The 22062-nt window shown below is 43.9% G+C and overlaps 1 protein-coding gene across 1 annotated transcript; it reads right to left on the bottom strand.

Annotated features, from left to right (window-relative positions):
• Positions 1-10477: 10477 nt before the first annotated feature.
• On the bottom strand, positions 10478-14360 carry LOC116979744 (alpha-1,4-N-acetylglucosaminyltransferase-like). Its single transcript, XM_033031499.1, has 3 exons — positions 14276-14360; positions 13504-13964; positions 10478-11095 (listed from the first exon to the last, which is right to left on the bottom strand). The coding sequence occupies exons 2-3, from the start codon at positions 13930-13932 to the stop codon at positions 10493-10495; spliced, it is 1032 nt and encodes a 343-aa protein (XP_032887390.1). The 5' UTR covers positions 13933-13964; positions 14276-14360; the 3' UTR covers positions 10478-10492.
• Positions 14361-22062: the final 7702 nt, after the last annotated feature.

Here is a 22062-nt window from a genome sequence, read left to right as displayed (position 1 = left end):
TCAGCCCCACTACGCCAGCTCACTCACTAGGACACTGTTTGGATGTGGCACAAGCAGCAGCAACGAGCTTTCCACATTTTAAAACAACAGATGTCATGCCCAGCCACTCTGGCGTACTTCGATGTTAATCAGCCAGTCACGCTGACCTGCAATGCCTCCCAGTATGGCCTCCAAGAAAATCAGCCAATTGCTTATGCCTCACGGACCATGACGGACAGAGAGACGCAGTAAATGCAGATTGAGAAGGAGTTACTAACAATGGTATTCGCATGTGTGAAGTTCAATGTTTGGCAAAGCTGTGACAATCGAAACGGACCATCAAACACTGTTTCCATCCTCAATAAACCGATACACGTTGCACCAGACAAGCTGCAAAGAATGATGCTGCAGCTCCAGAAGTATGACATCACCCTAATCTACAAACGTGGAAAAGACATGTACCTGGCAGACACCCTGTCCCGTGCACACAGGAAAACAAACGACAGGCATGCAGCCAAGAAGGACACATTTGATGTTATGATGATTGACCACAGTTACCCCTTGGGGTTGGATAGGTTGATTGCCCACATGGCTGAAGATAACACCCTACAGGAACAAGCAGCACTCATTTCCACTTTCGGTGCAGCCATATATTTCCCGTCAGGGACAAACTGGTAATCGAGAACGGAGTTAATATGAAGGGCCACAAAGCAGTGTCCCAGTTTCATGCCGCGGGTGTATTTTCATTCCATACATAGAGGGCATCCTGGTTCAGAAGCAACGGTGCAACGGGCCAAGAGCATGTTGTTCTGGTCTGCCGTGTCAGACTATATGTACCAGAGGATGCACTCATGTGCAGTATGTAACAGTCTAGCACCGCACCAGCAGTAACTGCTCCTTCATCACCTGGTTCCTGATCTACCGTGGACAACCCCGGCGACTGACATTTTCGATTGGAATGGCAACCAGTACCTGGTTCTAGTGGACTCCTACTCCAGTTGGTTTGAGATTGATTTGCTCCACACTGCCTCATCGGCGGCAGTTATTCTGATATTTGCAAGACACTTCTCAGTTCACGGGGCCCATCTCTCCCTCACGTCGGAGGACAATGAAGGACAATTTACAAGCCAAAGCTTCAAAGACTTTACCCAACGCTGGGATTTCAAACATGTCACCAGCAGCCCGGAATATTCGCAATCGAACGGGTTAGCAGAGAAAGCCAGTCGCAGCGCGAAATATGTAATGGAAAAATCTAAATGAGCGGGGTCTGATGTCTTCCTGGATCTTCTTAACTTATGCAACATTTTGCGGGACGCAATGTTATGTTCACCTGCACAGTGTTTGATGGCCAGACAAACCCGCTATACCCTTCCGGTGGCTAAGCAACAGCTACAACCTCAAGTTCATGACCCACACGCAATCCCGGATTCAAACACAAAAAGGACATGACCACATGACCACATACCTGCCTGGAGCCACGTTCCTATTAGCCCGTTCCGAAGGAGGAATTTACAGGCTCCTTAGAAAACATATTCTGCCGGTCAGTGAACCAAGATCATCTCAGCAGTTCTCATATGGTTATGTCAGTATCCCGGACTTTGTGTCAAGGAGTAATGGAGAGACTGTGGGTTCAAACCGTAATGGCTCCCCAATGGTCAAAGAGCCACCGGCACTATTGGTGAAATCACCTATTAGACCACCGGTGGTGTCACCCATGAAGTCTCCCACAAAGTCTGTTGAACCACCACCTGATATGATGTCAGCCGCCCCTCCAGCAGAGGGCCTGTACCGTACTCGTGTAGGACGGGTTTGTCAGCCTAACCCTAAATACAAAGACTGTATTAATAGCTGATTACAGGTTTCCATTATCTTGGCCACATTTACTCCTCCATATTTATGTTCTTCACGACTTAGTCGCGATTTAAAAAGCACTGTATCTTCCTACCATACATTGGAAGTTTTAATTATATGCTTATTTATTGCATGATTATGATACCTAAGAAGGAAGATCTAGATCAGTCTGTACTAGTTGATGTGATCCATGTCATATTTTACTGCATACCACTGTACACTCAAACAGCTATCTGGTTGAGTGTCTCATATTATCTAGCCTGCTAGTCCAGCCTCTAGTTAGATTCGTCATTTAGCTCACAACACTGAAACTGAATAAGGGGGGTGGGGTGTCGAATGGGATAGTGGAGGATGGAGTTAAAGGGAAAGGGTTTCTTAAATGTGTGAGCGTAGAGACAGAGGGGTGTAAAATGAGGGTAGAAGCAATAGGTAGCAAGGTGAAAAGTAAAAGTGGCAGGCAGACAAAACCAGGGCAAAAATCAAAAAGGGCCACTTTTCAACATAATTGTATAAGGGGTAAGAGTGTTGTAAAAACAAGCCTGAAGGCTTTATGTCTCAATGCAAGGAGCATTCGTAATAAGGTGGATGAGTTGAATGTGCAGATAGCTATTAATGACTATGATATAGTTGGGATCACGGAGACATGGCTCCAGGGTGACCAAGGCTGGGAGCTGAACATCCAGGGATATTCAATATTCAGGAGGGATAGAGAGAAAGGAAAAGGAGGTGGGGTAGCGTTGCTGATTAGAGAGGAGATTAACGCAATGGAAAGGAAGGACATTAGTTTGGAGGATGTGGAATGGGTATGGGTAGATCTGCGAAACACTAAGGGGCAGAAAACGCTGGTGGGTGTTGTGTACAGGCCACCTAACAGTAGTAGTGAAGTTGGAGATGGTATCAAACAGGAAATTAGAAAGGCGTGCGACAAAGGCAAAACCGTTATAATGGGTGACTTCAATCTACATATAGATTGGGTGAATCAAATTGGCAGGGGTGCTGAGGAAGAGGATTTCTTGGAATGTATGCAGGATAGTTATCTAAATCAACATGTAGAGGAACCAACGAGAGAGCAGGCTATTTTAGACTGGGTATTGAGTAATGAGGAAGGGTTAGTTAGCAGTCTTGTTGTACATGCCCCCTTGGGCAAGAGTGACCATAATATGGTTGAGTTCTTCATTAGGATGGAGAGTGACATTGTTAATTCAGAAACAATGGTTCTAAACTTAAAGAAAGGTAACTTTGAGGGTATGAGACGTGAATTGGCCAAGATTGACTGGCAATTAATTCTAAAAGGGTTGACGGTGGATATGCAATGGAAGACATTTAAAGACTGCATGGATGAACTACAAAAATTGTTCATCCCAGTTTGGCAAAAGAATAAATCAGGGAAGGTAGTACATCCGTGGATAACAAGGGAAATCAGGGATAGTATCAAAGCGAAGGATGATGCGTACAAATTAGCCAGAAAAAGCAGCATACCGGAGGACTGGGAGAAATTCAGAGACCAGCAGAGGAGAACAAAGGGCTTAATTAGGAAAGGAAAAATAGATTATGAAAGAAAACTGGCAGGGAACATAAAAACTGACTGCAAAAGTTTTTATAGATATGTGAAAAGAAAGAGATTAGTTAAAACAAATGTAGGTCCCTTGCAGTCAGAAACAGGTGAGTTGATCATGGGGAACAAGGATATGGCGGACCAATTGAATAACTACTTTGGTTCCGTCTTCACTAAGGAAGACATAAATAATCTGCCGGAAATAGCAGGGGACCGCGGGTCAAAGGAGTTGGAGGAATTGAGTGAAATCCAGGTTAGCCGGGAAGTGGTGTTGGGTAAATTGAATGGATTAAAGGCCGATAAATCCCCAGGGCCAGATAGGCTGCATCCCAGAGTACTTGAGGAAGTAGCTCCAGAAATAGTGGATGCATTAGTAATAATCTTTCAAAACTCTTTAGATTCTGGAGTAGTTCCTGAGGATTGGCGGGTAGCAAACGTAACCCCACTTTTTAAGAAGGGAGGGAGAGAGAAAACGGGGAATTACAGACCAGTTAGTCTAACATCAGTAGTGGGGAAACTGCTAGAGTCAGTTATTAAAGATGGGATAGCAGCACATTTGGAAAGTGGTGAAATCATTGGACAAAGTCAGCCTTCCAGAAGGCTTTCGACAAGGTCCCACATAAGAGATTAGCATACAAACTTAAAGCACACGGCATTGGGGGTTCAGTATTGATGTGGATAGAGAACTGACTGGCAAACAGGAAGCAAAGAGTAGGAGTAAACGGGTCCTTTTCACAATGGCGGGCAGTGACTAGTGGGGTACCGCAAGGCTCAGTGCTGGGACCCCAGCTATTTACAATATATATTAATGATCTGGATGAGGGAATTGAAGGCAATATCTCCAAGTTTGCGGATGACACTAAGTTGGGGGGCAGTGTTAGCTGTGAGGAGGATGCTAGGAGACTGCAAGGTGACTTGGCTAGGCTGGGTGAGTGGGCAAATGTTTGGCAGATGCAGTATAATGTGGATAAATGTGAGGTTATCCATTTTGGTGGCAAAAACAGGAAAGCAGACTATTATCTAAATGGTGGCCGACTAGGAAAAGGGGAGATGCAGCGAGACCTGGGTGTCATGGTACACCAGTCATTGAAAGTAGGCATGCAGGTGCAGCAGGCAGTGAAGAAAGCAAATGGTATGTTAGCTTTCATAGCAAAAGGATTTGAGTATAGGAGCAGGGAGGTTCTACTGCAGTTGTACAGGGTCTTGGTGAGACCACACCTGGAGTATTGCGTACAGTTTTGGTCTCCAAATCTGAGGAAGGACATTATTGCCATAGAGGGAGTGTAGAGAAGGTTCACCAGACTGATTCCTGGGATGTCAGGACTGTCTTATGAAGAAAGGCTGGATAGACTTGGTTTATACTCTCTAGAATTTAGGAGATTGAGAGGGGATCTTATAGAAACTTATAAAATTCTTAAGGGGTTGGACAGGCTAGATGCAGGAAGATTGCTCCCGATGTTGGGGAAGTCCAGGACAAGGGGTCACAGCTTAAGGATAAGGGGGAAATCCTTTAAAACCGAGATGAGAAGAACTTTTTTCACACAGAGAGTGGTGATTCTCTGGAACTCTCTGCCACAGAGGGTAGTCAAGGCCAGTTCATTGGCTATATTTAAGAGGGAGTTAGATGTGGCCCTTGTGGCTAAGGGGATCAGAGGGTATGGAGAGAAGGCAGGCACAGGATACTGATTTGGATGATCAGCCATGATCATATTGAATGGCGGTGCAGGCTCGAAGGGCCGAATGGCCTACTCCTGCACCTAATTTCTATGTTTCTATGTTTCTAACACCAATGTATTTGAGCTCTGTGTGCTTTCTTAAATAAACAACTTATACTCATGTATGGATTCTGAGTTATTAGACATTCTCACAAACTTCTTCACCTGCACATGATTCATATCTCTGCATATCCATGTGCCAGGATATTCTAAAAGCCTCTGAAATGCACAATGATATATGTCTAGAGGACATGAAATGAATCTCAAAGGCAAGGTAAAAAAAATCCCCAAATTCTGCTGGTATACGAAGAGTAAAAGGATGGTTAGGGAGAGAATAGATCTCCTTTACAATCAGCATGCTCATCTTTATGTAGAGTCACAAGTGACGGGGGAGATATTAAATGATTATTTTTCCATCAGTTTTTACTGATGGGGAGATCATGCAAGCTGAGGAACTGAGGTACTTAAGTTGTGAAGCCTTAGGCTGGGGGGCAGTGTTAGCTGTGAGGAGGATGCTAGGAGACTGCAAGGTGACTTGGCTAGGCTGGGTGAGTGGGCAAATGTTTGGCAGATGCAGTATAATGTGGATAAATGTGAGGTTATCCATTTTGGTGGCAAAAACAGGAAAGCAGACTATTATCTAAATGGTGGCCGACAAGGAAAAGGGGAGATGCAGCGAGACCTGGGTGTCATGGTACACCAGTCATTGAAAGTAGGCATTCAGGTGCAGCAGGCAGTGAAGAAAGCGAATGGTATGTGCAGGAGTAGGCCATTCGGCCCTTCGAGCCTGCACCGCCATTCAATATGATCATGGCTGATCATCCAACTCAGTATCCCGTACCTGCCTTCTCTCCATACCCTCTGATCCCCTTAGCCACAAGGGCCACATCTAACTCCCTCTTAAATATAGCCAATGAACTGGCCTCGACTACCCTCTGTGGCAGGGAGTTCCAGAGATTCACCACTCTCTGTGTGAAAAAAGTGCTTCTCATCTCGGTTTTAAAGGATTTCCCCCTTATCCTTAAGCTGTGACCCCTTGTCCTGGACTTCCCCAACATCGGGAGCATTCTTCCTGCATCTAGCCTGTCCAACCCCTTAAGAATTTTGTAAGTTTCTATAAGATCCCCTCTCAATCTCCTAAATTCTAGAGAGTATAAACCAAGTCTATCCAGTCTTTCTTCATAAGACAGTCCTGACATCCCAGGAATCAGTCTGGTGAACCTTCTCTGCACTCCCTCTATGGCAATAATGTCCTTCCTCAGATTTGGAGACCAAAACTGTACGCAATACTCCAGGTGTGGTCTCACCAAGACCCTGTACAACTGCAGTAGAACCTCCCTGCTCCTATACTCAAATCCTTTTGCTATGAAAGCTAACATACCATTCGCTTTCTTCACTGCCTGCGCTTTCTCCCTACAGCTCTAAATTCATCATGTCCATGTACCTGTCTAAATGTTTTTCAAAGGTTGTGATCATACCTGCCTCACCAACCTACTATGGCTGTTTGTTCCAAATACCTACCACCCTTTAGTAAAAATAGTTGCCCCTCAGTTAAAGCTTTTCTCCCTCGCATTTAACCCACGTCCTCTGATTCTTGATTCCCTTACTCTGGGTAAAAGACTGCATTTATGCTATCTATTCCTCTCATGATCTTATACACCTCAATAAGATCACCCCTCATCCTCCTGCACTCCAAGGAATAAAGTTCTAGCCTGGTCAACCTCTCCCTACAGCTCAGGCCCTTGAGTCCTGGCAACATTCTCATAAATGTCTCTGCACCCTTTTCACAGTAGCTTAACAACATCTATCCTATAAAAGAGTGACAAAAACTGAATACAATACTCTAAATGTGGTCTCACCAATATCTTATACAACTGTGACATGACCTCTCAACTTCCATACACCTTACTCTGACTGATGAAGGCCAATGTGCTGAAGGCCAACTTGACCATCTTCTCGACTTGTGATGTCATTTTCAAGCAGCTCTGCACCATCACTCCTTCTATCATCACACTCTGCCTACTTTAATGAAACCAATTTTCTATCCTGTTGGCTGATTCTCCTTGGATCCCATGCAATCTAACCTTCCAGAGCAGCCTACCACACGGTACCGTGTTAAGTACCTTGCTGAAATCCATATCTGCATCATCCACAACTCTGCCTTTGTTAACCTTTATGATCACATCTTAAAATATTCAATCAGATCCATGAGACATGATCTCCCACATACAAAACAATGCTGACTATCCCTAATCATCCTCTGTCAATACAAATGCATGTATATCTTATCATTCACAATACTCTCTAGTACCATTCAAACCACAGCTGTTAGAATCCCAGGCCTCTAGTTCCTGTTCTTCCCTGCAACCTTGCTGAAATAGAGATACATCATTTGTCACCCTCCAGTCTTCCGGCACCTGACCCATATTTAATAATAGCTCATAAATCACTGCCTGGGTCCCTGTAATGTCCAGTCTAGCTTCCCACATTGTGTCCTCAGATATATCTGATAAGGCCCGGGAGATATGTCTACCTTCATATGCATTAGGACTTTCAGTGCCTCCTCGACCATAATACTGACTGCTCGCAGAATGCTAACCAAGTTGGCATGGACAAATTGGGGCAAAAATGACATGTTTCTGTAGAGTACAGATTAATGAATCAAGGGCTCTATCTTCCTGATCCCTTTCAATCATTTACCACATTGAAAAGTAAAGGCCATCCCTGTTTTATCAGCCATTCCCTTAACATCAATTTTTCTTTTGCCTGGAAACAATTTCACTTGCTTTGTATTCTTTATTTTTTTTTACAATGTCATACCCTGAATTATAAAATAATGCCACGTTGTACTCTTTTAGCACAAGCAGATTTATTATTCTTCCAAATACAAAATACGTAACATTTTGACAGATCTATACAGTATTTAGAAAAATCGCTATTGTTTCCTCTGTAAATACAATTTCGCCAGAAAGACCTGTAAAATGCAGGTACTTCACTGGTCTATGGTGAGTTGACTGTGGGACAGCTGCTGCAAATTCACTGCAGAGATACATCACACAAACTGACGGTCAGAAATAGACCCCGTTTTCCTCTTACCCCCGTCCCCCCTCCTCAACTGTGCCCCTGGACTTGTACCTATTTCTACCTCCTTCATAACTTCCACATACATTCCTTCCTCTGGCTTCACAATTCGCAATTCTGCAACTCCTTTGTCTCACTCCGTCACCTTTTCCATGTTCTATTGGGATGCTGCCTGACCTGCAGAGTTACTCCAGCACTCAGTGTCATTTTTTTTGGCCGAAATTGGTGTTTCATTCCAATTTAAATGGCACCTGAACTGGATTTGGATGCAGAATTAAAGAACAGTTGCCAGAAAGCAAAGTGTAACCATATAACAATTACAGCACGGAAACAGGCCATCTCGGGGACGACAGATGGCACAATGGGCTAAGTGTTCGGCTGGAAACCGGAAGGTAGCTGGTTCGAATCCCGCTTGGAGTGCATACTGTCGTTGTGTCCTTGGGCAAGACACTTCACCCACTTCACCCACCTTTGCCTGTGTGTGTCCTTGGGCAAGACACTTCACCCATCTTTGCCTGTGTGTGTGAATGTAATTATGTGAAGCACTTTGGGGTCAATGCAAGTTGACTAAAAATGTGCTATAAAAATAAAGAAATTTAAATTTAGTCTGTGCCGAACACTTATTCTCCCCTGGTCCCATCTACCTGCACTCAGACCATAACCCTCCATTCCTTTCCCGTCCATATAACTATCCAATTTATTTTTAAATGATAAAATCGAATCTGCCTCCACCACCTCCACTGGAAGCTATCCACAGCTCCCTCTGAGTAAAGAAGTTCCCCCTCATGTTACCCGTAAACTTCTGTCCCTTAATTCTCGAGTCATGTCCTCTTGTTTGAATCCTCACTACTCTCAGTGGGAAAATCTTATCCACGTCAACTCTGTCTATCCCTCTCATCATTTTAAAGACCTCTATCAAGTTCCACCTTAACCTTCTGCGCTCCAAAGAATAAAGACCTAACTTGTTCAACCTTTCTCTGTAACAAATGAATACGTCATGAATTGCAATTGTGCTCAAAGGAGATTATATATACAATTTATACTATAACTTTGGAAAATCCATCAAGTTAATTTTTTCATCCATTGTACAATATCAAGTTCAAGTTCACATTTATTGCCACATGCACCAATTGGGGTACAGTGGAATTTGATTTACCATGCGGCCATACAAACAATAAAGAACCATACACAATAGAATATAACATGAACATCCACCACAGTGGAATCAACATTCTTCACTGTGGTGGAAGGCAATAACTTTGTCAGTCCTCCTCCTTTGTCCATCCGTGCTCGTGGCCATGAACCCTCCGCAGTTGCCCCTATGGATGGCCCGATGTATAGTCGTCGGGATGCTCGAATTTCCGATGTTTTCGACGGACGAACATTCTTGGAGGTCCCGATTCGGCCACTTCCTACCAGAGACTGGGGCTTCACGATGTTATAGACCGCAGGCCGACGGTCATAGCTCTTTTTTTTTTTTTTTTTTTTTTTTTTTAATTTGTTTATTTTATTAGAAGTTAATACAATACAAAACAATACAGTGGCACCTAATTTTAGGTGCCAACTATGTCATACCGTAATCCATTCTATGTACAACCTCTAGTTTTATGTTATGAGAAGGAAGTAAGCAAGACAAGAAAAAGAAAACAATAGAAAGGGGAAAGAGTGGAAAAATAGATGGTAGAGAGTAGAAAAATGTGAAGTGTGTATATAAAAAATAAAAATAAAAAAATAAAATAAAAAAGAAAAGGTGGAAAGTAGAAATAGAAGAGAAGGCCCCTTAAAAGAGAATTTTTCAAATCTATATTCGGAGATGTAGATCCATCCACATCATGAACTGAAATCAGCAATCCTTATGGTACCGCTGCATCACATGATTCCAAAAAGTCGATGAAAGGAGACCAACTCTTTAAGAATTGGTCATATTTATCTATTAGTCGGAGTCTCATTTCTTCTGGCTCACCCGCTCCGCGATGGAAAGTCCACGCCGCGCCCGCCGCTAGAGGTTCCGCAGACCGCGGCTTCAGGATGTCGTACTCCGCAGGCAAGCGATCGGAGCACTTCTTCTAGCGACCCCCGGCAGGGGATGGCCTGGCTCCACGACTCCGGGAAAGGCTGCACCAATCCAAGTTGTTAGGCCACGAGGGAGGGCGAAATGCAACAAGGAGAAAAGTCGCTTTCCACCGACGTAAGTGACCAAAACACAGTTTCCCCAATTTATGCCCTCACCCCCCCCCCCACACTAAAACACACTTATAAACACTAAAACACAATTGTAGACATACTAAAAACAAGAACACCAGGACATAAATCACCATGAACTATGATTCAACTGAATTACTTTTCTGTATGTAGTTGGACAATACAACTGAAAAAAATGTTCAATTAATGATCCACTTCCAACAATTATTTCCTTTTTAATGTTGGAATTCATAAAATTCCAGACATGTGCTCCATACGTTGCTGAGAAGGTCCGCTCTATATCCTTCTTTTTCCAAGGAGTATAGTACTTCTTCCAAGCTGGATATGGGATTGGGTAGAACCGATCTCGGATCCATAAAGAGATGCCGTTGCATTCTTTGCCAATGAAGGGAGCTAGATTATTCGTCTGACACCATCTCTTCAGCACACGGGTAAGCAGTCTAGGGCCTTGATGACCCCAAATATATCCAATGTAATTGGCCACAAAATCTTCCATGCAATTCCATAAAACAGGATGATGCCTATGGGAGAAACCTAATGCCCCATTACTGACAGTTCCAACATTCTGAGGGCATGTAAAATTAGTAAACGGCATTGGCCTCATTGATATAATATCAGTATCCAGGTAGATGCCCCCATATTTCCACAGCAGTGCTAATCTGCAGCCATCAGCAAACACATGGGTCCAATACCTCTCCTTTTTTGGGTTTACCTGTGGGATAATGGACAAAAAAAAGTTCAATTCATTATCTTAATTTCCATTCTTTCTGAACATGCAGTCGTTCTTTCTGCAGTCTTTTTGTCTCTTCCTCGTGACACAATCCTTTATCAGTCAAAGAATTGAATATAGAAGTTGGGATATGTACAATTGTACAAGATATTGGTGGCAACCCTCTTAGTGTATAATGTTCTGTTCTGGTCACCCAGCGATAGGGAATGATGTTGTTGAACTAGTTGGGCAGGTTTGGACTTTATTCCTTGGACACCAGGAGACTGGGGGATGATCTCATAGAGGTATGTAAAATCTTGAGTGGAATAGATAGAGTGAATGAACACAGTCCGAAAATTCATGAAAAGAGGCATAAGTTATGGAAGAAGGTTTAATAGGAACCCGAGACTCAATTTTTTCATACAGTGGACGGTGGCTACACGGAACAAGCTGCCATGAGAACTAGTTGATGAAGCTACAATAACAGCATTTCAAAGTCAAGCACAAAATGCTGGAGTAACTCAGCGGGACAGGCAACATCCCTGGAGAGAAGGAATGGGTGACGTTTTGGGTCGAGACCCTTCTTCAAACTCAAAGACATTTTTCAGGCACATGAACAGGAAAGGTTTAGAGAGATATGGGGTGTGATAATGGAAGAAATTATGTGGGAGCTAAAGGGAGCATGTTATATAAAATGTATCCATGTCGTATCTCCGTCCACATTGCGGGCTAACATGGTGGAGTTGGCGGCCTCCGCAGTTTTGGGGACAGAGCCTTCTCCAGGGCAGCTCCCAGGCTCTGGAACTCCCTCCCCCAACTGATCTGCAATTCCGTGTCCCTCACCATCTTCCAGCCCCGCCTCAAGACCCATCTCTTTACCTCTGCCTATTCTTAGCCCCACGTCCCCCTCCCTTTTCATCTGTGCTTGAATTGTTGCTCATTTTTTGGTTTGTTTCGTTTTGTTTTTGTTTTTGTTTTTGGCCTTGCCTGGTAAAGCGACTTTGAGTCCCTGAAAAGCGCTATATAAATTCAATTTATTATTATTATTATTACATAATCAAGGGAAGCATCATCTCAGTATTTACCCTGTCAAGTAGCTTACGAATATTGGACATTTTAGGGAGATAGCTTTCTAATCTCATGTGAATACTAGCCCAAGATGTTCAATCTCTGTTATACAACAAACTTGCCATGCAAGGAATCAACCTGGTGCAACTTTACTGCACTCCATTTAGTGTGTGCATTCTTTCTTATTCAGGGAGACTAGATTTAGACGCAAATGTCAGATAGACTGAGTCAACTTACTCCCAGAAAGAAAATAGTCAAAGCACACTCTTCCTGTTATGTACATGTCCAAATGTCTTTTAAGTGCTGTCAGAAGCTGCCTCAAGCACTTCCTCCAGCTCATTCCATAGACAGACCATTCACTGTGTGGAAAATCAGGCCTCATGATCCTATTATGTGCATTCACCTGATCCAGGTCCCTAACAACATTAGACACGTCTATAAGATCAATCCTCAGTCTCCTTAGCTTCAAGAGCAAATTCCTACCCTGTCCAACATCTTCCAATAATTTAGTCCTTGTTTCCTGGTTAATATCATGGTAAAGCTTTTCTTCACTCAATCAGTCATGGTGGCACAGCGGTAGAGTTGCTGCCTTACAGCAAAATGCAGCGTCAGAGACCCGGGTTCAAGCCCGACTACGGGTGCTGTCTGTATGGAGTTTGTACGTTCTCCCCATGACCATTGTGGGTTTTCTCTGAGATCCCACACTCCAAAGACGTACAGGTTTGTAGGTTAATTGGCTTGATAAAAATGTTAAATTGTCCAAGTTGGCGATATGCAGAATACTGCCCAGCCGACTACGAAATTCAGAAGGTTCAATCTTTCCAATCAAAACAAACACAAAACTCCAGGTGGGGCCTCACCAACTTCTTGTGCAACTGCAACATCATTAAAATCTTATACCTAATGTTTTTACTGATGTAGGTCAGCATGTCTCATCGTTTTCACCTCTCCACAGCCAAAAATTGATCATTGGGGACTCCACTTTTGCTTCGTCATTGGTGCTGCCTCAGAATTGTTTTGAACCTTTTCATACTCCGAGTTACTCTCTCCCCGACTCTCAGTCTGAAGAAGTGTCTCGACCCGAAATGTCACTTATTCCATTTCTCCAGAGATGCTGCCTGACCCGCTGAGTTACTCCAGCATTTTGTGTCTATCTTTATGTCTAAAGCTTTCTTCACCACCCTGTCCACCTATATGATGTTACTTTTAGTGAATTATGTACTTGTACTCCTAGCTCCCTCTATTCTACAGCCTTCCCCAGGGCCATAAAATCCACTGAGAAGGTCCTACTCTGGTTTGACGACCCATAATTTAACACATCACATTTTCTTCTTGTTGCTTACCTTTTGATACCAGAATTTCAATGAAGTACCATCAAACAGTTCGTTAGCGTTTAAAGGTAGAAGAACAACATTCTTCATTGAGGAGAGCAACGGGATGAGTCTGTACTTAGGCTCGGGATATTGGCTCAAGTTGCCACTGAACCCCTTCATGAAGAAATAGATTGGTTTATCTGGGTTTTGACGAGCAGCAGACTCCACTGAGCACATCACCAATGGCTTCAGCTCCACCTTGTCTGTTGTTTCCACAAACATAATCCCAGGGTCCAGGTGTGGATGAGGATCATCCATGGGAGCTTCATCTTCCACTTGTGACATTCTTACCATGTTCTTTTGAAAATGTTGTTGTGTTTTCATATGCCAACTTACATACAGCAGAACACTAGCTCCAATTATGACGACAAGGCTAAATATCCGACCAATGGGAATCATGGTGTGGCAATGAGGTGTTTCTCCAATGGATCCTGTGAATTAATAAATCAAAAAGTATTATTCCCTGAGCGTGGAAGAGCCTGAATTTTTTTTGATAGCTTTAGAGAGGAGAATGCTGAGAAATCTGAAACTTCAAAAGACTACAATTGCCAAGCAATTAGAAGTCTGATTTATTTGTACTACCAGGACTGAGTGTGCCAGTGGAATCAACATTAAAATAGGTCCTGATGACTATATCGGGAGAGATTCATTACTGACAACAACAGCAGAGAGAAATGTTGTGAACCCTGTTGGGGATTAACAGCACCTGATAGACCATCCAGAATTAATCCTTCTGTTTTACCCTCTCTTTGTTTGACTCAGCTCACCCCAGCATCGGAGATGTTGTGGTAGCAAGTCCTGCTTGTGAATGTTCGGGAGGCGGTAGACATCAACTGTGCACACTTGAGGGTGGAGGCGTGGAGGTAGGATTGCCTGAGGATAAAAGATCAGTGATAAAGCATTCGATTTTTGGATGGAAGGAAGGATGAGGTATTTTGTTGGCAGCTGGCATTGAAACAATACAGTTCCTTGTCTGAAGAAGGGTCTCAACCTGAATAGTCACCCATTCCTCTCTCCAGAGATGTTGCCTGTCCCACTGAGTTACTCCAGCATTTTGTGTCTATCTTAAATGAAAAACAATGCTGGAAGTAATTTTAATAGGACAGGCAGCAACATTTTCAGTCAATAACATTTCATCAGATTTCTCAACTCCCTTGTCAGACAGGTTTGTGAGCTTTAATTCTGCCAGAGCATTAGCCTTGTTGCTGAAGGGTGGAGGCCTGTGACGAGTGTATGCCTCATGGATCAGTACTGGGCACATTGCTGTGAAGCTATGAGGCGGTTGCGTTTTGGGAAGTCAAACCTGGCCAGGAACTTCACAGTGAATGATAAGGTATTTTACTTCGGAGTCACGTGAGTGACTACGTGAAGACCCCGTCCAGTAGGCATGCGTGTCATATAGTCTATCGCATTGCGTGACGACTGGCAGGATAGACGTGATTCTCCTGCCAGCAACAGACCTGAGGTAAGTTTTTTTTTTAACTTTCAGGTTTAAATCTTCTTGCAGGAACCTCTACTCAGAGGTCCTGCTAAAAGTCCGGGGCAAAGTCGGGACGGAGGGGAGACCCCAGTCACGAACTTCAGGGAACCCGGTCACGGGGAATCCCGCCCACGGACCTAGGCGCTCGGGAGACCGCGGAATGCGGGTAGCGAACGACGGCAAATTCACCTTTGAGCCGCTGGCAGTAGAACCAGCGGCTTCATATTGGTGGAGAACCCGCTCGGGAGACCGCGGGTAGCGGGGAGCGGACGGCGGTGGATTCGCCTTCGAGCCGCTGGCGGTGGAGCCATATTGGTGCCGGGGGCACCTGGAAAACCGCTCCGGAGCCCACGGAACACGGGGCACGGGGAGCGGGCGGCGGTGGATGCGGCTTCGAGCCAGCGGCTTCATATTGGTACCTGAGAACCCGAACCGTAGACTGCGGGATGCGAGGAGCGGACGGCAGTAAGTCACCTACTGTGCCGCTGGCAGTTAAACCAGCGGCTTCATATAGGGTGATTTCACGAAAGGTCACTGGAGCGTAGATCCGCACCTACGTGACCGAAAATTTTAACTGGGGGACAAGCGTCACCGTCCGGTACATGTTAGTGAATGGGAAAACACGCACTTTCACACCCGTTAAAAACATCGAAAACGGCCCGTTTTTGAGCTGCAATTAACTGTACCGGTCGGGGTGACCGTGAGGCACAGCTACCTAAATTTACAGTCCAAAGGAAAGATAGAAACTAAGGTAAATTCAAGAGGGAGCTGAAGGTGTAAATACGGCGGAATTGCTAGCGGACATTTGCCGTGGAGATTTAAAGATCCAAAATATCGGGAATTACCGCTGCATTAAAAGTAAGGCATTATTGACTTTTTATCTTTATTCATTTGTTATATGAAATGTATTAAAAGTTAAAAATCCGTCAGTAAAATTGCAAAATCGCCCATGGTTCTCAGATGGGTTTTAACATGCAAAATGAAAACGCTTCTGAAGCTCCATTTACCATTTAAATAATCGTAAACTATCAATGCGTTTTGAAATAAATTTTACTGAGATGCAAGGTAAGGAATGGGATAATTGTCAGCTGTTGGACAAAAGCAGGACATTTTATTATTTGCCAAAATATATTTCTCAATGTTTCTTGTTTAAAGCCTGCACAATCACCCAAACTACTTATTTATTTATTTATCATCTAATAACAGACAAGCCTGCAGCATGGAATGATGTCAACAATCCTGATTGGGCACCCACTGTGAGCAGGATAGACAATGTGCACAAGAACGCCATGCACGTGCAACAAGAAGAGTATTAAAGCAGATTTGGTTGCAGCTCAAGCATCTATAGCTCTGCAAGTTGATGGCGTTCTTGTGCACATTGTCTATCCTGCTCACAGTGGGTGCCCAATCAGGATCTATACTGTGATTCGTCCCCATCAGTGATACGTCCCACAACAGTGGTGTCATCAGAAAACTTGAAGATGGAGTTTGCACTAAGTCCGGAAAAGCAGTCATGAATATAGAAAGAGTACACCAGGGCGCTGAGCACGCAGCCTTAAGGTGCTCCCCTGCTGATTGTTATCGAGGTTGACACATTTCCACCAATATGGACAGACTGTGGTCTGTGAATGAGGATCCATTGCAGAGGGATGCGCAGAGACCCAGTTCTGAGAGCTTGGTAACCAGCTTGGAGGGGATGATGAGCTGCAGTCAATGAATAGCAGTCTGACATATGAGTTTTTGTTGTCCAAGTGGTCCAGAGCGGAGTGGAGAGCCAGTGAGATCGCCAGTGAGATCGCATCCACCATTGTGGCGGTAAGCGAACTGCAGTGGAGGTATGAGTTGATTTGCACCATGATCAGCCTCTCAAAGCACTTCATCACCACAGATGTTAGTGCCACTGGTCAGTAGTCATTGAGGCACGTCACCTTGCTCTTCTTGGGCACTGGTATTATTGAATATGATCATGGCTGATCATCTAAAATCAGTACCCTGTTCCTGCTTATTCCCCACATCCCTTGATTCCTTTGGCCCTGAGAGCTAAATCTAACTCTCTCTTGAAAACATTCAGTGAATTGTTCTTCACTGCCTTCTGTGGCAGAGAATTCCACAGATTCACAACTCTCTGGGTGAAGAAATGTTTCCTCATCTCAGTCCTAAATGGCCTTTCCTTATTCTTAAACGGTGACCCATGGTTCTGGACTCCCCCAACATCGGGAAAATTTTTCCTATATCAATACACATTCAATACACATTGAATATAGACCTCCCAGCCTCTATGTAAATATAGTTAAATCTTTAAAAGAAAACTTATAAATGTAGAAAAAAACACAAAGATAAAAAGACAAAAAGAAAAGGAAATAAGGAAAAAACTCAGCAGGACAGGCTGCATCTCTGGAGAGAAGGAATGGGTGACGTTTTGGGTCGAGGCCCTGTTTCAGACTGAGGTATGAGGGAGGAGAGCAGGGAGAGAGGGAAGGGGAGAGAGGGGTAGGAGAACTCCTGCATTACGGGGTCTATCTCGATTCCTGATAAAGTCTAAAACCCATCCTCCAGAGTTCTCAACCCAGGGCGCCCATAAACAAGCCCTTAACTCCACACTGGGGACAGAGGCTGAGAGGTGTACACAACCATGAGACGAACAGGCAGGGAAATAGACAGAGTCCAGGGTAATATATGTCCTTTGCCCACAGAGGGGATTTGAGGACCAGAGGGCATAGGTTCAAGGTGAGGGGGGAAGATCTAATAGGAATCTGAGTGAGGGGTAATATTTTCGCACAAAGGGTGGTGGGTGTATAGAACAAGCTGCCAGAGGAGGTAGTTGAGGCTGGGTCCATCCCTACATTTAAGAAACATTTAGACAGGTACATGGATAAGACAGGTTGGGAGGGATATGGACCAGACGCAGGCAGATGGGACTAGTTTTGATGGGACATTTTGGCCGGTATGGGCAAGTTGAGCTGAAGGGCCGGTTTCCACACTGTAACTGGATAAAGCCAGTGAGTATACGATCTAAGATAGTCCGAGGGTCTCGAATGAGGTAGGTAGTAGTTCAGGAATGCTCTGTGGTTGGTGTTAGGATGGTTCAGTTACATAAGTGCTCAAATGTAGGCACCGTTTTCGCAGTGGAAGCTCCGAGGCTGTGCAGCGGGCGATTGTCGTGTTGGCTGGGACTCCTGTTATCCATGCAGGGGATTGACCTCCGTCTGAAGAAGGCTCTCGACCCGTAACGCCACCCGTTCCTTCTCTCCAGAGTTGCTGCCTGTCCGGCTGAGTTGCTCCAAGCAACTGGTGTCTATCTTCAAAGGACTGACCACCGGGCTGGATGTCGGGGCTGGCGTGTTGCGTTTCACAGACCGAACTGTCCATTTAATGGTAACAGATGGGTACTGAGGGAAGTCCCCCCCCCCTCTCTGTTTATCTTCCCTTTCTTTAACTTTTGTGCCTCTATGCAAGTATCTCGCGAGCCATCCCAGACTGCCCATTTCTGCTCCCCCTCGTCTTTAATAACTACATTTCCCTAACAATTACTATCTTTGTTAGTTATAGGAGCAAAATTAGGCCATTCGGTCCATTAAGTCCACTCCGCCATTCAATCGCGGCTGATCTATCTCTCCATCTCAACCACATTCTCTTGCCTTCTCCCCATAACCTCCTGACAGCCGCACTAATCAGGAATGTATCTATCTCTGCCCCTATTCTTCACCCTTTTGACAGTAGTTTTGTTTTATTGGAGACGCGGGAGACAGCGGATGCTGGAATACTGAGCAAAACACGAAATGCTGGAGGAACTCGGTGCATTTGTGTTTAAGAAGGAACTGCAGATGCTGGAAAATCGAAGGTACACAATAATGCTGGAGAAACTCAGCGGGTGCAGCAGCATCTATGGAGCGAAGGAAGTAGGCAACGTTTCGGGCCGAAACTTTGCCTATTTCCTTCGTTCCATAGATGCTGCTGCACCCACTGAGTTTCTCCAGCATTTGTGTGTGTGGGTGGGAGTAGGGGGGAGGGGGGGGGGAGAGAGATAAGGCAGCCTGAAGAAAGGGTCGCCTGTCCATTTCCCTCCGTAGATGCTGCCTGGCCCGCGGAGTTCCTACAGTCTTAGAAACTGCTTTAGACAAAAAGAGACACAAACTGCTGGAGTAAAATAGCTCAGCAAGTGAGGTACCTGAACACTCAAAATGAAAAAGAATGAAAATGTGATTATTTCACCTCCCTTCAACTATTTTGTGTTTCAGCATGAGAGAGATTATAACATTAGAGACATTCATCTTGTAGTGATGTGTTAATGAAGAATTGCAGACATCAATCTGATAGTAAAAAATATATTTATTTAACAATGAGGTAAAACAAGCACTGACAATCAAACTGCTCAGTTACTCACCGTTCGCAGGAGTTCCCACGGTACCCGCAAGAGTTATTACGGATATCGCACGGATATCGCACTGGCCACTATGTTCATACAATGTTGCAATGCTTACCCACAAGTGTACAAGTCACTCTTGGAGAAATTCAAACTTTCTTGAATTTTCTCCCGAGTGACCAAGTTACACGACTACCTGCCGTTAGCGCCACGGTGGTCCACGGTGGTCCACGAATGCCGTACTGTTATCGCACGAGGTTCCCACGATGTTAAACTCTGGTTCACTCTTGCGTCAAGTCGCCCCGTGAAAAAGCCACTTTAACCTCCATTCCTTTCCCCTCCATATAACTATCCAATTTATTTTTAAATGATAAAATCGAACCTGCCTCCACAACCTTCACTGGAAGCTCATTCCACACAGCTACCACTCTCTGAGTAAAGAAGTTCCCCCTCATGTTACCCCTAAACTTCTGTCCCTTAATTCTCAAGTCATGTCCTCTTGTTTAAATCTTCCCTACTCTCAGTGGGAAAAGCTTATCCACGTCAACTCTGTCTATCCCTCTCATCATTTTAAAGACCTCTATCAAGTCCCCCCTTAACTTTCTGCGCTCCAAAGAATAAAGACCTAACTTGTTCAACCTTTCTCTGTAACTTAGTTGCTGAAACCCAGGCAACATTCTAGTAAATCTCCTCTGTACTCTCTCTATTTTGTTGACATCCATCCTAACATTAGGCGACCAAAATTGTACACCATACTCCAGAATTGGCCTCACCAATGCCTTGTACAATTTTAACATTACATCCCAACTTCTATACTCAATGTTCTGATTTATAAAGGCCAGCACACCAAATGCTTTCTTTACCACCCTATCTACATGAGATTCCACCTTCAGGGAACTGTGCACAGTTATTCCTAGATCCCTCTGTTCAACTGCGTTCCTCAATTCGCTACCATTTACCATGTACGTCCTATTTTGATTTGTCCTGCCAAGATGTAGCACCTCATACTTATCAGCATTAAACTCCATCTGCCATCTTTCAGCCCACTCTTCCAACTGGCATAAATCTCTCTTTAGACTTTGAAAATCTATCTTCGTATCATCTGCATACTTACTAATCCAATTTACCACACCATCATCCAGATCATTGATTTACATGACAAACAACAGTGGACCCAACACAGATCCCTGTGGCACCCCACTAGTCACTGGCCTCCAACCTGACAAACAGCCATCCACCGTTACTCTCTGGCATCTCCCATTCAGCCACTGTTGAATCCATCTTGCTACTTCACCATTAGTACCCAACAATTGAATCTTCTTAACCAACCTTCCATGAGGAACCTTGTCAAAGGCCTTACTGAAGTCCATATATACAACATCCACTGCTTTACCCTCATCAATTTCCCGAGTTACCTCTTCAAAAAATTCAAGAAGATTAGTCAAACATGACCTTCCAGGCACAAATCCATGTTGACTGTTCCTAATCAGACCCTGTTTATCCAGATGCTTATATATATTATCTCTAAGTATCCTTTCCATTAATTTGCCCACCACTGACGTCAAACTAACAGGTCTATAATTGCTAGGTTTACTCTTAGAACCCTTTTTAAACAATGGAACAACATGTGCAGTACGCCAATCCTCCGGCACTATTCCCGTTTCTAATGACATTTGAAATATTTCTGTCATAGCCCCTGCTATTTCTACACTAACTTTCCTCAATGTCCTAGGGAATATCCTGTCCGGACCTGGAGACTTATCCACTTTATATTTTTCAAAAGTGTCAGTACTTCCTCTTCTTTGAATCTCATAGTTTCCATAGCTACTCTACTTGTTTCCCTTACCTCACATAATTCAATATCCTTCTCCTTGGTGAATACCGAAGAAAATAAATTGTTCAATATCTCTCCCATCTCTTTTGGCTCTGCAGATAGCTGTCCACTCTGACTCTCTAATGGACCAATTTTATCCCTCGTTATCCTTTTGCTATTAATATAGCTGTAGAAACCCTTTGGATTTACTTTCACCTTACTTGCCAAAGCAACCTCATATCTTCTTTTAGCTTATCTAATTTCTTTTTTAAGATTCTTTTTACATTCTTTATACTCCTCAAGCACCTCATTTACTCCATGCTGCCTATAATTATTGTAGATCTCTCTCTTTTTTCGAACCAAGTGTCCAATTTCCCTTGAAAACCATGGCTCTTTCCAATTTTTACTATTTCCTTTCAACCGAACAGGGACATAAAGATTCTGTAATAATAATAATAATAATAATAATAATAAATACTTTATTGATCCCCTCAGGGAAATTCAGATGTCCAGAAGTTCCCAACCAACAAACCCACAGATTCAAAACGAACGCAGACAGAAAATACATAGAATACAATGTGGACACTACCTGAGAGCAATAAATACTTAAAAAGACCAATAATTAACAGTTAAAAATTAATAATTGCAAAATGCATCCCCCTACAGCCTAGCGGTCCGAATTATAAAATCTAATGGCTGCAGGGGTGACGGATCTCCTGAACCGCTCCGTTCTACAGGGCAGGGAGAGATGTACCTTTTAATGTCACCTTTAAATGTCCTCCATTTCTCTTCCACATCTTTCCCATAAAACAAAATGTCCCAATTCACTCCTTTTAAATACTTTCGCATCTCCTCAAAGTTAGCCTTTCTCCA

Source organism: Amblyraja radiata, chromosome 13 (assembly GCF_010909765.2).
Source record: "Amblyraja radiata isolate CabotCenter1 chromosome 13, sAmbRad1.1.pri, whole genome shotgun sequence".
NCBI lineage: Eukaryota > Metazoa > Chordata > Chondrichthyes > Rajiformes > Rajidae > Amblyraja > Amblyraja radiata.
The sequence above is the reverse complement of the archived record's forward strand: the minus strand, read 5'-3'. Positions and strand labels throughout refer to the sequence as shown.